General features: G+C 48.1%; 1 protein-coding gene across 2 annotated transcripts in view; it reads right to left on the reverse strand.

The window, feature by feature from the left end:
• Nucleotides 1-7,047: 7,047 nt before the first annotated feature.
• Nucleotides 7,048-14,790, reverse strand: part of xrcc1 (X-ray repair complementing defective repair in Chinese hamster cells 1) — a 40,158-nt gene continuing 32,415 nt past the window's right edge. For both annotated transcript variants that reach the window (XM_048523910.2, XM_048523909.2), the window contains exons 11-17: nt 14,313-14,415; nt 13,874-14,045; nt 12,600-12,657; nt 10,521-10,657; nt 9,848-9,938; nt 8,621-8,696; nt 7,048-8,009 (exon numbers count right to left, since the gene is read on the reverse strand). In XM_048523910.2, the coding sequence (XP_048379867.1) occupies nt 7,896-8,009; nt 8,621-8,696; nt 9,848-9,938; nt 10,521-10,657; nt 12,600-12,657; nt 13,874-14,045; nt 14,313-14,415 (751 nt within the window). In that variant the 3' untranslated portion in view covers nt 7,048-7,895. The remainder of the gene's footprint in view (nt 8,010-8,620; nt 8,697-9,847; nt 9,939-10,520; nt 10,658-12,599; nt 12,658-13,873; nt 14,046-14,312; nt 14,416-14,790) is intronic.

Consider the following 14,790-nt stretch of genomic DNA (forward strand, 5'->3'; position numbering starts at 1 on the left):
ACTCTCTGTCAGAGACGTACTTTTCCCAGCTCCATCCCCTCTCTCTCGATAGCGTGATCCTCTGGTGACACTGAAGCCTGTAAGCCAATCAGAAATGCTGCCAAAGACCAGGAATCCATTTCCCGAGAGAACCATTGGCTGTCTGGGGAGGGGTTAGAGCAAGAGGGGTCCCCTGCCTCTTGGGTTCCACGTCCATCACTCGCCTCTTCACAACGGGAAAGGGATTTATGAGGAATTGACGTACAGCCTCGAATGAACAAGGAGAGAAAATATTAAACTCACCGGCTGCCTCTTCAACTATTAGTGTCTCAGAACTTCTCAGTTGTTAAGCAAGCCATAGGTGTTCCTATCAAAAAATAGTGTCTCCGATTCTAATTATTAATTAGTATTTCCACTTTAGATTCTCAGAGAGCGCCAGGAACATAGAATATAAGAGCAAGATGTTTCTCAGCCCCTCAACTGCTCTGCTGTCAATTATTCATTCACTCACACTGCTACAACTTAGCATCAGTGGTGGAAGGAGTGGATGTGGCGCCAATCAAGCGGGGACAGCTTTGTACTGGATGGTGTCGAGCTTCTTGAGTGTTGTTGGGGCTGTGCCCATTTACGCCAAGTGGCGAGTATTCTATCCCACTCCTGACCTGTGCCTTGTCGATGGTGGGACAGGCTTTGGGGGGAGCGGGGAGTCACTTGCTGCAGGATTCCCAGCCTCTGACCTGCTGTTGCAGTCCTTGTGTTTACGTGGTGAGTCCAGTTAAGTTTCTGGTTAATGATAACCCCCAAAATGTTGAAATTGAGGATTCAGAGACGGAAATGTTATTGCATGTAATTGGGCAATGGTTAGATTGTCTCTTGTTGGAGATCTGGTCTGGTATTTGCATGGCACGAATGTTACTTGCGACTTGTCGGCCCCAGTCTGGGTATTGTCCAGCTCTTGGAACATGGGCTGCTTCAGTATCTGAGGAGTCATAAATAGTGCAATTATTTGCAAACATCCTCAGTTCTGGCCTTATGGTGGAGGGAAGGTCATTGATGAAGCAGCTGAAGGCATCTAGGACACTACCCTGAAGAACTCCCGCAGAGATGCTCTGGAGCTTAGATAACTGACCTCCAATGACCACATCCATCTTCCTGTGTGCCAGGTATACCCCCAGCCATGAGAGCTTGCCCCACGATCACCATTGATTCCAGTTTCACTGAGGTCCCTTGATACCAAACTTGGTCGAATGCAGTCTTGATACCAAGGGCTGTCACTCTCACCTCACCTCTGAAATTCAGCTCTTTTGTCCATGTTTGGCTGTAATGAGGTCAGGAGCTGAGTGGCCCCAGCAGATCCCGAGCTGGGCATCACTGAGCAGGTGCTGCTTGAGAGAACTGTTGATGATGCCATCCATCACTATACCGATGATCAAAAGACTGATGGGTCAGTAATTGGCCGGGTTGGATTTTTTCCTGTTTTTTTTTGTGTGAGTACCATTTCTGTGGAGTTTTCCAATTGTCAGGTAGATGACAATGTTGTAGCCCTCTGGAATTGTTTGGGTAGGGGTGTTGCAAGTTCTGGACTATACAGTTCTACAGCACCAAAAGGTCCTTTGGCCCATTCTGTCTTTCCATCATTGAGAATCCGGACCCAATTTCTAGCCTTTGGCCTGTAGCCATGCATGGTGTGGTGCTTGAAGTGATCACCTCATCAATTCCAACATGTTGTGATGGCTCCCACCACTGCCACTCTTTCAGTCAATGAGTCCAACATACCCAACACCCTCTGAGTGAAAACATTCTTCCTTAAATCCCCTCGCAACCTTCTGCCCTTTACCTTAGATCTGTGCTCCCTGGTTATTGATCCCTTTACTAAGGGGAAAGATTTCTCCCTATTGACCACATCGATGCCACCCATGACTTCATAGACATCAGTCAGGTCCCCTCCCAGCCTTCTTTGCTCTAAGGAAAGGAACACCGGCCTGTCTGTCTCTCCTCCTGAGTGAAACATTTTCCAGCCCAGAACATGCTGGGGAATCTTTTCTGCACCATGTAAAGATAGTACCTTTCTTTATTTTCTGTATTTTTAATTTGGACGGGAATGGGGAAAAGAAAGTTTGAAAAAGCCAAGGCATGTGGAAGATTTTGCTGTGCGTCTTAGGAGCAAATTACTCACTCTAGGCTTTGTTTACACTGCTGCCTGTTGAACCAATCAGGGTAGGGGTGGGTGGAGATTACTGAGAATGAGCTGGAGCTGGAAGGGGTGTGTGAAGGAAGGTTTGGCAGGGAACAGGTAGCTGATTGGTCTGCGCAATGCCACTGGCAAAGGCTTGTTGCCTGACAATCATAGAATCCCTACACCGTGGAAACAGCCCATTTGGCCAAAAAAAATGGCACTTGAGCAGCCTGTGGTCCTGAACAGTTGTGACAGAAGCCTTCTAAAAAAGGATATGTTGTCACATGCCCCCACCACTCTTCTCTCTCTGCTATAAAAAACACTTCGACCTGGAAGAAAACAATTGATTTTCCTTCATCAGTTACTTTTGACCAATAGGTGAGAGATTTTACAACTGGGACCCACACACCCTGCAGCAATTGGAAGGATCTGGAAGATCAAGCAGTAGCAAATTCTAACAGACCAAAAGGATCATCTCAGCAAATCATCGCATAGCCTTCTCCAGTTTTTAAGGGTGCTTGACAGACCCTCCAGCACTCCTTCAGTGATCCCCTGGCTTGGTGATAATGGGAGAGCAGGGGATATGTCTGGCCACGAGGCTGCAGATTGTGTTGGAGTACTGCTCTGCTCCTGCTAGTGGGTCAGGATTTATCCAGGTACAGTGATGTCAGACTGTTGCTTGGCTGTTCTCCAAGACAGTTCTTCTAATTTCAGCACTTGTGAGAACTTTGCAAGGAGAAATCAAGAACTGCAGATGCTGATATAGAGTCAATACAGTGCAGAAGTGGAGGAACACAGCTGGTCAGGCAGCAGCACAGCAGCAGGAAAGCTGACGTTTCAGGTTTACACCCTTCATGAAGGACTTTGCTGGGATTGTTTAGGCCGTTGTCATTTCCAGAGCTGAGGTCAGCACCAGATTCTACATCCATTTTCATTGCTTCTTTCAACCTTTTCTGTCAGTTGATACAATAGACTGAGGTGCTGGGCCTTTGCAGAGGGCAGTTAACAGTCAACCACAGTGCTGTGGGTCTGGAGTCACATACAGGCCAAATCCAGCAAATTCCCTTCCTTGAAGGACTTTAGTTAATTCAATCAGTTTTTAAATGATAATCTTGGTGACATGGAGATTGGAGTAGGAGGCAGCTATTCAGCGTGGTAAAACTTCGCTGCACTCCCTCAAGAGCAAGAGCATCCTGCTTCAGAAAAGGAGGCCGAAATTGAAAACAATACTCCAGGTGTGGTCTCACCAAGGCCCTGTATAACTGCAACAACACATCCCTGCTCCTGTACTTGAAACCTCTCACAATGTCTACTTTATCGCTTGCTGCACCTACATGCTTACCTTCAGTGACTGGTGCCCAAGGACACCCAGGTCCCACTGCCCACTCCCCTCTTCCAATTTACAGCCATTCAGGTAGTAACCTGCCTTCTTGTTTTTACTTCCAAAATGAATAGCCTCACATTTATCCAAATTATACTGCATCTGCCAATGATTTGCCCACTCACCCAACCCAGACAGTGGCTCAGTGGTTAGCACTGCTGCCTCATGGCACCAGGAACCTGGGTTCGATTCCACCCTCGGGTGACTGACTGTGTCACATTCTCCCCTGTCAGTCTGGGTTTAAAGTCTAAAGATGTGCAGGTTAGGTGGATTGGCTGTGCTAAATTATCCATAATGTTCAGGGATGGGTTTGGGTGGGAGGGTCGATGTGGACTTGTTGTGCTAAAGGGGTTCGATGAAATCATGCTAAAGGATCTCATCACATCTCACCCTTCCACCCAACTTGGTACCATCTACAAACTTTGAGATGTTACATTTTGTTCCCTCATCCAAATAATTAATACATATTGTGAATAGCAGGGGTCCCAGCACCGATCCCTGTCACACCCCACTAGTTACTGCCTGTCAGTTTGAAAAGGACCCATTAATTCCTGTTTTCTCTCTGCCAATCAGTTTCCTGTCCGTCTCAATACACCAATGCCATGCGCTTTAATCTTGCACATTAATCTCTTACGTAGGACTTTGCTAAATGCTTTCTGAAAATCCCAATATACTACATCAATCGGTTCTACGTTGTCAACTCCACTAGTTAGATCTTCATGGAAATCCAACTGATTTGTCAAGTGTGATTTCCCTCCACAAACCCATGCTGACACTGCCACTGATTTCTAAATGCTCCACTATAAAATCATTGATAACGGATTTGAGTATTTTTCCCACTACCGATATTGGGCTGGATGAACACAGCAGGCCAAGCAGCATCTTAGGAGCACAAAAGCTGACGTTTCAGGCCTAGACCCTTCCCTGAAACGTCAGCTTTTGTGCTCCTGAGATGTTGCTTGGCCTGCTGTGCTCATCCAGCCCCACACTTTGTTATCTCGACTTCTCCAGCATCTGCAGTTCCCATGATCGCCGATGTTCGGCTGACTGGTCTATAATTCCGTTTTCACTCGACCTCCCTTTTTGGATACTGGAGTGACATCAGCTGCCCTCCAATCTGCAGGGACTGTTCCAGGGTCTTATACAATCTTGGAAAGTGACCAAAGGATCCATTATTTTCAGATCTACTTCCTTAAGTACTCTGGGATGTAGCTTATCAAGCCCTGGGGATTTATTGGCCTTTGATCCCAACAATTTTTCCAGTACCATCTCTCCACTAATATTGATCTCCCTCAATTCTTCCCTCTCACGAAACCTTGCATCATCCAACAACTTTGGTATCTAACATGTCCTCTTGTGAAGGCAGAGCCACATATGGAGTTCCTCAGCCATTTCTTTGTCCGATATTATACATTTCCCCTGTTTCCTATGTAGGGCACCTACATTTCTCTTCACCAATCTCTTTATCTTCATGTACCTATAGCAACTTTTGACATCAGTCTCTTTGTCCCCTGCAAGCTTGCTTTCATGCTCTATTATCTTAATCAATCCCTTGGTCCTTCTTTGCTGAATTCTAAACTGCTCCCAGTCCTCAGATTTATTATTTTTCTTCGCTAATCTGTATGTTTCTTTCTTGGATTGGATACTATCTCTAATTTCCTTTGTGAGCCATGTCCACTTTGCTTTTGTGTCAGGCAGCAATAAACAGATGCTGCAGTTCCTCCTTGTGCTGCTTGGAAGTTTGTAACTGCCTATCCACTGTCATCCCGTAAAGTAAGTCTCCCCCATCTATCAGGGCCAATTCATGCCTCATATCTTCATAGTTTCCCTTAAGGTTCAGCACCCTAATCTCCAAATCAACTACCTCACCTGCCATCTATCATATTACGGTTGCTGTTCCCCAAGGGGTCTCACACAGCTAGACTGACAATGATTCCCTTCTCATTACACAGAACCCAGTCTAAGATGGCCTGCTCTCTAGTTCGTTCCTCCAAATATTGGCCACGAAAACCATCCCGTATACACTCCAAGAATTGTTCCTCTGCAGCAGTGTGGCTAATTTGATTTGCCCAATTCATGCACAGATTAAAATCGTTGATAGTTTTCTGCGTAGCATTTGAACATTAATTTCAGAGTTCTTTAAAATTCAAATTCCACCCCCTGCCAAATTATTTTTCAAACTGAAAATAAATCTCGCTCTGCCTACAGTGAGAAGTTAAACCCTTTCAAGTGTCTACATCAAACACACACACAATAGGGAGAGTATGGCATTAGGTGTACAGCTCCCTCAACAGTCTCCCTGCACCTCTTGACATCCAGTGGGTTGTTACACATTCTGTTCTCCACCTTGACAACCTCACGGCTTTTTCCACCAACATCCACAGGCCTTTCATTTGGACATAACCAATCTTTGGTCAGGCTATGGGGCGCTCAGGACATTTTTTTATGAAGGGGTTGCTGCGGAATCGTAGGCTGTTCAATTCATAATGTCAGGTTTTAGTTTGCAGTTCCATGCCTGGGGTATTAAAAGATCAAAAACTACACATTCTTTAATATGTAAAACATGTCAAGACAGCTGATGAGCCAGCAGACCTTCAAATAAGCAGTCACATTGATAAAAAAAAACACATCATAACATTAACATTTCTCAACATCTCAATCACTTCTCTTTTGTATTTTGAGATGTCAGCCCCGAAGGCGCTATGTCCTGCAAGGTTTGCAAGTTCATCAGTTACGGAACTTGGTCACAGCTTATTCAGGAGTGCAGGCTGCTGTGACAACATGCACTTTTATAGCTGTGCTGTAACGTGGAGCTATCAACAATGGTAGAAGCTCCAACCCCTCTCCAGTATACGGATTGCTGTCTTGGCGATGGCTCAGAACCTGAATTACTTACAGCATTTTGCACTTTCAATACCAACATGTGTTGTTGTTTTTTTAAGAAAGGCTATTGCGAAAATAAAAGAAGCGGCCCTGGATGTAAATTCAGTGATGCTCCAAAGTGCTGTGCAAGGATTCTCACAAGTGGAAACGTTCAATGGAAAAAAATTTTTTAAAAGAGGTATCAAGGCTGACTACCAAACAGCATCCAGACAGAAGACGATCTCCATCTGTCATCCAACTAATCCCAAGTCGACCCCTCTTTCCACTGCCCTCCACTTTGACCGCTCAAAGAGATCTCTGTAGATTTCGGCTCTGATCAACTGGCTAAAACGTCTCGCTTTCTTTTTTTAAAGAGATCAATTCTTTTTTAAAATCACTTTTGCGATTGTTATTGCAAATACCTCTTCTCATTGGTGTTATGGGGATACTGGAAAAAACAGATTAAAAAGGAGCTTCGGATGTGTTCGCAGCCCAAAGTATTTCAGTGTGGAGCAGACAACCTCAGCTTTGACAGCAGCCATTAAACACTCTTGTACTGCAGGTAAAGATAAAAGATACAACATCACTCAAGTGTTGCCAACCAGCCACCACTGAAAGGAATCAAAGGAGAAATGAACTAAGCTTAGACTTTCTCAGCTTCAAATAACCCCTTCAGGGATTTAAGCAAACACATCTGGTTTATTTACAAGAAAAAAGAGTCAAACAACAAAACCTATCAAATGAGACAGATTTGGACAGTTTCAAATCAAGGTTGGCAGCACTGCAGACTGCGTGAGCTCAGTTTAGACCTCTCACCTCGATACAGGCTGATCCAAAATAGCCTTAAGGAGGGAAGATGTTTTTCATTTCTGGAATTTCTTATCCTGGAGAAGGAATGAGAGGCATGAGAGGCAGCAGAGGAGATTCATCACAAGAGCAGTTTAGGAGACAGATTTCAGGGGCAGGCTTAGTCTGGATGAGCCAGGGTCGGCTCTCCTGGGAGTGAAACTGACAGACAGCGGTCCAGGTACAAGTGTCCAGAACAACAGATACAAAAAGGTGTGGACAAAGAAAAGCTGCTCTCGTTAGGAGGGACTGGGGGAAGGCAGAGATTTCAGGTTTTTAGGAAAAAGGCAAAGGCAGGGAATGTGAAGAAAAATGAATAGGAGCTCTCTGCCTTTGAAAGGTGGGGGAAGCAGAGGTGATGAATGGCTTCAAAAAGAAGTTTAATAGACACACAACGGAAATAAACTTGCAAGGTGACATGGTTTGAGCAACAGGATTAACTGGATCATTTTACACAGAGCTAGAATGAACTCAATGGACTGAGTGGCCTCCCTCATTGCCACAATAACTTTCTGTTTCCTCATGCATGCTCAGCCGGCACGGTAGTCTGACAGATCTGATGCTATGATGCTGGAGGCTCTACCCCTCAGTCTTCAGCCCCAGGGCCCTCCCTCCAACTTCATTGTCCAACTGGAGACGGGCTTCGAGCCACTATAGCTGAGGGACCACTACGTATGGCTGGTGAGGCACCATTTTCTGCTTCTCATTGCATACGTACACCCATCGCGGCTTGACAAAGGCCAGGTTTGAATTCTCCGTCAGAGCCTGAGAGAGAAGGGGTTAAATCACATTATCCATTTGGAGGTAAGGTACAAGTGAAGCATTTCCTAAACACCTTCAGACAGTCAATACTGAGGGAGGGTCACATTTTGTTACTGTCATGAAGAAAACAACACGGAATCATGGGAATGCCTGTTTGCCAACCAACCAACCAATCAGCACCCTTTATTCCTGAAGTACAATTTGTTGCAATCTCAGGATATTTAGGAGTCTTGCATCCGTCTTGATTAATGCCAAACTGAAAACTTCCACAATATATGGTCTGCAGGATAGATTGACCTTAGTAGGATAATAGGTCGGCACAATGTCGTGGGCCAAAGGGCCCGTACCGTGCTGTACTGTTGTGTTCTAATGTGTCTCCATTCTCAGCAACAGAGTCATTCTGTACGACCAAGCAACAAGCAAAAATATACTTCAGATAGGCACAGTCTGTGACTTGAATCTGTTTGTAAAAGGTATACCAAGTTTGGAAAGCAGCGAAGGAACTCCATGTGGAGTACCAGGCTCTTTGGGCTGAACTCTCAATGCTATGTTCACCGCTTTCTGATTGAAGATCTGCAAGAGGCCTCTGACCCCCCACCTCCCCACTGTCTTACCTCATCAAATCTGTCGTCCCACTCCTCAGCAGTGATCACGTAGTTTACAGAGTCGTTCATGTACTCCTCCAGGGCCCTGCACGAGGAGGCAAAAGGGAAACACATGTATGACAGGAGGCAGTAGGTAGTGTGGAGTTAGACCAGAGCAGTGGTAGCTCAGCTGTCACCTCCATGTTGCTGATGGGGCTTGTGTGAGAGGGGCCTCCATCTGGAAAACACAAAACAGGGGCAAAAGGAGACCATTCAGCCCATCAAGCCTGCTCCGCCATTCAGTGCGAACACAGCCGATCCTGAACTTCACCCTCCTTTTCCCATATTCAGTTCCCAGAGACACCCGTGGGGCGATCTCCCTCAAAATAAACAAAGTCTAGACAGGGTTTGAACGAGTTCCCTACTGGCTGAGGAGTCTAGATTACAGTCTGGGCAGGAAGTCTCGAGGGGTGGGGGGAGCTGTTTTATACGCAAATTCATCTTCAAACGGCGTGGCGCTGCGAATGGGTTGAGAGACCAGCGACATACTGAGACCTGAGAGTGAGTGACAGAGTGAAAGCGAGAGCAGAGAGACAGCGAGAGACAGAAAGAGAAAGCGAGAGAGAGAAAGAGACAGTGAGAAAGAGACAGCGAGAGAGACACACAGAGACAGCGAGAGAGAGAGAGAGGACACAGAGACAGAGCGAGAGAGACACAGAGACAGCGAGAGAGACACAGAGACAGCGAGAGAGAGAGAGAGAGACACAGAGACAGAGAGAGAGAGACACAGAGACAGAGCGAGAGAGACACAGAGACAGAGCGAGAGAGACACAGAGACAGAGCGAGAGAGACACAGAGACAGAGCGAGAGAGACACAGAGACAGAGCGAGAGAGACACAGAGACAGCGAGAGAGAGAGAGAGACACAGAGACAGCGAGAGAGAGAGAGAGAGAGACACAGAGACAGAGCGAGAGAGACACAGAGACAGCGAGAGAGAGAGACACACAGAGACAGCGAGAGAGAGAGACACAGAGAGAGAGAGAGAGAGAGAGAGAGAGACACAGAGACAGCGAGTGAGAGAGACACGGAGACAGCGAGAGAGAGACACAGAGACAGCGAGAGAGAGAGACACAGAGACAGCAAGAGAGAGAGACACAGAGACAGCGAGAGAGAGAGGTGCCGCAGCCCTGGCTGTGAACAGTTGCTGCTTTCGAGCAAGCAGACTTTGCTTTGCACAGTCTAACAGTTACAACTAACCCGTTGAAGGCGGTGATGTAGCGGCTCAACATCCGGTGCTCACCATCAGGGAACTCACCATACAGGAGGAAGTGCTTCCCAAGAAAGAGATCTGTCAAAAATAAAACAGGTAACAGTTACACACAGGGAGATGGGGAGGCCATCAATGCTGCTTTCATTTCTCACGGGAAGTGGATGCATTTATATCAGAAGTGGGCCGTTAAAATTGCACAATAACACAGGAGACATCTCCAAACTCATTGTACCTACAGTCGTGCTAAAGGCCCACATCGTATTGTGTGCTTGACGGATTTGTCTGGATTTAAGCTCTCCAATATCAATAATGGCTTATTGTCCGTTATAGCTCATTGAAGCTTACAGTGCAGGAGCCCATTCTGTCGACAAAGGTCCGACTACGCTAATTCCATTTTCAGAGTTTCTAGCCTACAGCCCCAGAGGCCACAGCAATGCGAGTGAGTATCTAGATGCTGCTTCAATGTTAGGAGAGTTTCTGACCATTTCAGGCATTCAATTCCAGACTTCCAAATTCCTCTGGACGAGAATATTTCTCAATTCTCCCCTTCAGCTTTTGGCTTAAATCTATACCCCTCCCCTGTCAATTGAGTCCTCTGCGAATGGAGAAGGTGTCTCACTGCCCACCCCACTTAGCACTGGGATGAGGGGCAGGGCTCACCTGGCAGTTCAGGGATGGAGAGATCAACATCTCCAGAGACACTCTCCTCCACGTCTGTATTTTCATCGGTTGAGCCAGCATAAGGATCGACCTCTTCCTTGGTGGCCCTCAGCTGCTTCTGATGGTACTCCTGGACTCTGAACAGAGAAGCCAGTCACAAGAGTTCAGGGCCTGCACTCACTGAAAGAACAGCAGCTCACACATGCTCGAACAACATACAGTCTGAAAAAGAACTTGCACGTGTGTCACAGAAATAGCCTGCTGAAGATCACACGGAGTGATATGTCGTAAGGAACAGAGCTCTCGCAGGGAACATCTGGGACAGCTGACCTGACCGATAGCTCCAGCAAAATGCTACTTTTTATTTTAAATTTTTATTTTATTTTAATCTTAAAAAGGAATATGAGAGAGAGGGATTTTCAAATTCTTCCCATTGGATAGGGACAGTGCTGGTGGGGCCAACATTTACAGTCCATCCTACTACTACATGCGATGGAGGTGGTGCTGAGCCATCTGCTGCAGTCCATGGGGGGCGGGCCAGGGTACTCACAGTGCTATGAGGGACCGGCAAGCTTAGAAGAGATTTGTAGACTTTAGGAGACGCGGGGCTCAGTGTACAGCTGTAACCAGGGCAGTGAACACACAGAGGGGAGCTGCAAGAAACAAGAATTAGAGGAACTAATATCCTTCTGAGGGGGTGTAGGGGCTGCAGGGGTCACAAAGATAGGGAGGAAGTGAAGGGGCTGGAGGTGGTTACAGGGATGGGGCTGGAGGGGGTGTAGGTGCTGGAGGAGGTTACAGAGATAGGGAGGGGGTGTAGGGGCTGGAGGAAGTTACAGAGATAGGGAGGGGGTGTAGGGGCTGGAGGGGGTTACAGAGATAGGGAGGGTGTGTAGGGGCTGGAGGAAGTTACAGAGATGGGGAGGGGGTGTAGGGGCTGGAGGGGGTTACAGAGATAGGGAGGGGGTTACAGAGATAGGGAGGGGGTGCAGGGGCTGGAGGGGGTTACAGAAATGCTGGATGGGGTTACAGAAATGCTGGATGGGGAGGGCTCTGTCAGTCTGAACCTGCAAAGCCTGGAGTTTTATTTTAAATGAAATGGATCATCAAATACTGAAAAGAGAGAGAGAGAGAGAGCGCGGAGAACCCTTTTATCATGAAGATCCTCAAGGAGCTTTTTTTAACGTTATGTTTGATCCTGCACTTGGTTTCAAAGTGAATTTTGCTGAGCCACTCCTAACCCAATGATCACCCACGCTCCGACTCGAGTGTGATTCATTGCACTTTTGAGCCTGCTTGTGCAGAGAGATGCCGAGTGACGGACATGCTGTTTCTTGCCTTCCCCAGCTGGCGCGGTCCCCCAACCTTCCCCCAGTCTCCCAGCTGAAACATCAGTCTGAGGCTCTGTCCCCATTTAGGCCACTGACAACACTAACACGAATGCAGCAGTAGATGAACAGAGGAATACCACTGAAAATATTGTCACTGTGGTGACTTAGCCCAGCTCCCAATGGCTCGTCCTCTTACTCCCTCTAAGTAGAGCATGGACACCCTAACACCAACAGAACTCTGTCTATCCACCCTCCAGCTCCATGGCCACTCGGTGACCAATGCTGACTCTCAAAAATCAGACAATTCCTCACCATCTCTAACCCTGACAACCCTCCCTGTCTCTGTCACCTCCTTTGGTCCCAACAGCCCCCTCCCAATCTCGGTCACCCCCTCCGTCCCCTACACCCCCTCCCTATCTCTATCACACCCTCCAGCCCCTACACCCCCTCCCTATCTCTGTCACCGCCTCCGGTCCCTACACCCCCTCCCTTTCTCTGTCACCCCCTCCGGTCCCTACACCCCCTCCCTATCTTTGACACACCCTCCAGCCCCCACAAAGAGAAGAAAGAACATTAAAAATCTCCCTCTTTGACCGAGTTGTTGGTCACCTGTGCCTGAAAGTCCTCACAATGTCACGTGGTGTCAAAATTGATCATGTTGGCATTGCTGTGAGGCCATCTATTGTCAAGACACTATGTAAATGTAGACGGAAGATTCACACATCAGCTTCAAAAAGGAGATAGCTACCTTTTGAGTTCATCCTCAGTATCACAGCCAGAATCATCATCAAAACTCTTCCCAGTAACTGGTAAGAAAAGAAAACAAACAAATAAACCAACCAGATTAGGAAGCCATTTTCACACTTAGCCACCCAAAACTCGTGGTTATTTTACTGGTGATTAAGCAAAGCCAGAATCTCAGCTGTAGATTAGAGGAAGTAGAATTTGCATTCAGGCACACATAAAAGGTGAAATGGACAGGCCATTTAGTTAATCATGTGATAGGGTTAGGGCTGGGTTTCGGATCTCTTTCATTGCTCTCCATCTCCCACACAACCCACACCTTCCAGAGGAGGCAAGAGAGATAGGGAGGGGATGCAGGGACTGGAGGAGGTCACAGAGATGGGGGGGGAGGGGTGTAGCTGGAGGAGGTTACAGAGATGGGGGGAGGGGTGGAGCTGGAGGAGGTTACAGAGATGGGGGGGAGGGGTGTAGCTGGAGGAGGTTACAGAGATGGGGGAGGGGGTGTAGCTGGAGGAGGTTACAGAGATGGGGGGAGGGGTGTAGCTGGAGGAGGTTACAGAGATGGGGGGAGGGATGTAGCTGGAGGAGGTTACAGAGATGGGGGGGAGGGGTGTAGCTGGAGGAGGTTACAGAGATGGGGGAGGGGGTGTAGCTGGAGGAGGTTACAGAGATGGGGGAGGGGTGTAGCTGGAGGAGGTTACAGAGATGGGGGAGGGGTGTAGCTGGAGGAGGTTACAGAGATGGGGGAGGGGGTGTAGCTGGAGGAGGTTACAGAGATGGGGGAGGGGTGTAGCTGGAGGAGGTTACAGAGATGGGGGAGGGGGTGTAGCTGGAGGAGGTTACAGAGATGGGGGAGGGGTGTAGCTGGAGGAGGTTACAGAGATGGGGGAGGGGTGTAGCTGGAGGAGGTTACAGAGATGGGGGGGAGGGGTGTAGCTGGAGGAGGTTACAGAGATGGGGGAGGGGTGTAGCTGGAGGAGGTTACAGAGATGGGGGGGAGGGGTGTAGCTGGAGGAGGTTACAGAGATGGGGGGGAGGGGTATAGCTGGAGGAGGTTACAGAGATGGGGGGGGAGGGGTGTAGCTGGAGGAGGTTACAGAGATGGGGGGGAGGGGTGTAGCTGGAGGAGGTTACAGAGATGGGGGGGGAGGGGTGTAGCTGGAGGAGGTTACAGAGATGGGGGGGAGGGGTGTAGCTGGAGGAGGTTACAGAGATGGCAAAATTGAGCAGATTGCGATTTTGCACATGTCCTCCCTCTTGCTCCCAGGAACTCGGAACCTGGTAAATCTTCATCCGTGGACCCTCCGTAGTCTTCATCCGGAGTGACTGGCCTGGGGTGGCTCCTCGACGAGCTGGCCCCAGGGTCAGTTTTGCCTGTTCGCGGAGGCTCCTGCCTGGGGGTGACTCTCTGCGCCTTGGCTGGCAGCATGTGAGACCCTTCTGGGGTGACCTGCAGCAGATGAAGACCGAGGTCAGCAAAGGGAGGGCGGGAACCGAGCTCAGGCCACAGCCCAGTCCATACCTGGCTTCCCAGAGATGGTCCTGACTTGACTGATTTTGAAAGAAGATTCAAGTCAGAATTGAACGGTAAATTGTCATGACCAATCGGCCCACCCGAATGCTACCCTTGGACAGAGCTGACATATTATGCCACAGCCTGAACCCCCCACCCACCCAACACCAGCACGACCAGCTACCCATGTGTGCCAGCTCATACCTTCCTATCTGCAACAGCTTCAGGCTGAGCCGACAGGCTGCTCGTTAGATCCTCATCCTCCTCCTGCTCCTCACTGCTCGACTCTGGGCCATCCAGGAGGTATCTGCTCCCAATGACACAAGGCAAGATCTTTACAAAAGTGCAGGCTTCAAGAATTCAACTTCTCCCTGTTGTCCCCTGAGGTCAATGCGAAACTTTCAACCAACACTCAGTACCCATCAGGGCACCACAGGCTCATGCGGCAGTTAGTGGGAGCTTGCTGTGCAAAACCTGGTTACAACATTTTGGTACATGGCAAGAACTGCTCTCCAGAAGCACACGTTGGCTAAAAAGGACAGTGAAGCATCCTGTGATTGTGTAAAACATGACAGAGATGGCAAATTATTTGAAACATTCATTCACCATTGTTTTGGCTCAATCACAAAAGAACGTTTTGTTTAAAAAGGCAGCTCCAATTTTGAGGATTTGGATAGCTTCG

Source organism: Stegostoma tigrinum, chromosome 41, assembly GCF_030684315.1.
Source record: "Stegostoma tigrinum isolate sSteTig4 chromosome 41, sSteTig4.hap1, whole genome shotgun sequence".
Classification (NCBI taxonomy): domain Eukaryota; kingdom Metazoa; phylum Chordata; class Chondrichthyes; order Orectolobiformes; family Stegostomatidae; genus Stegostoma; species Stegostoma tigrinum.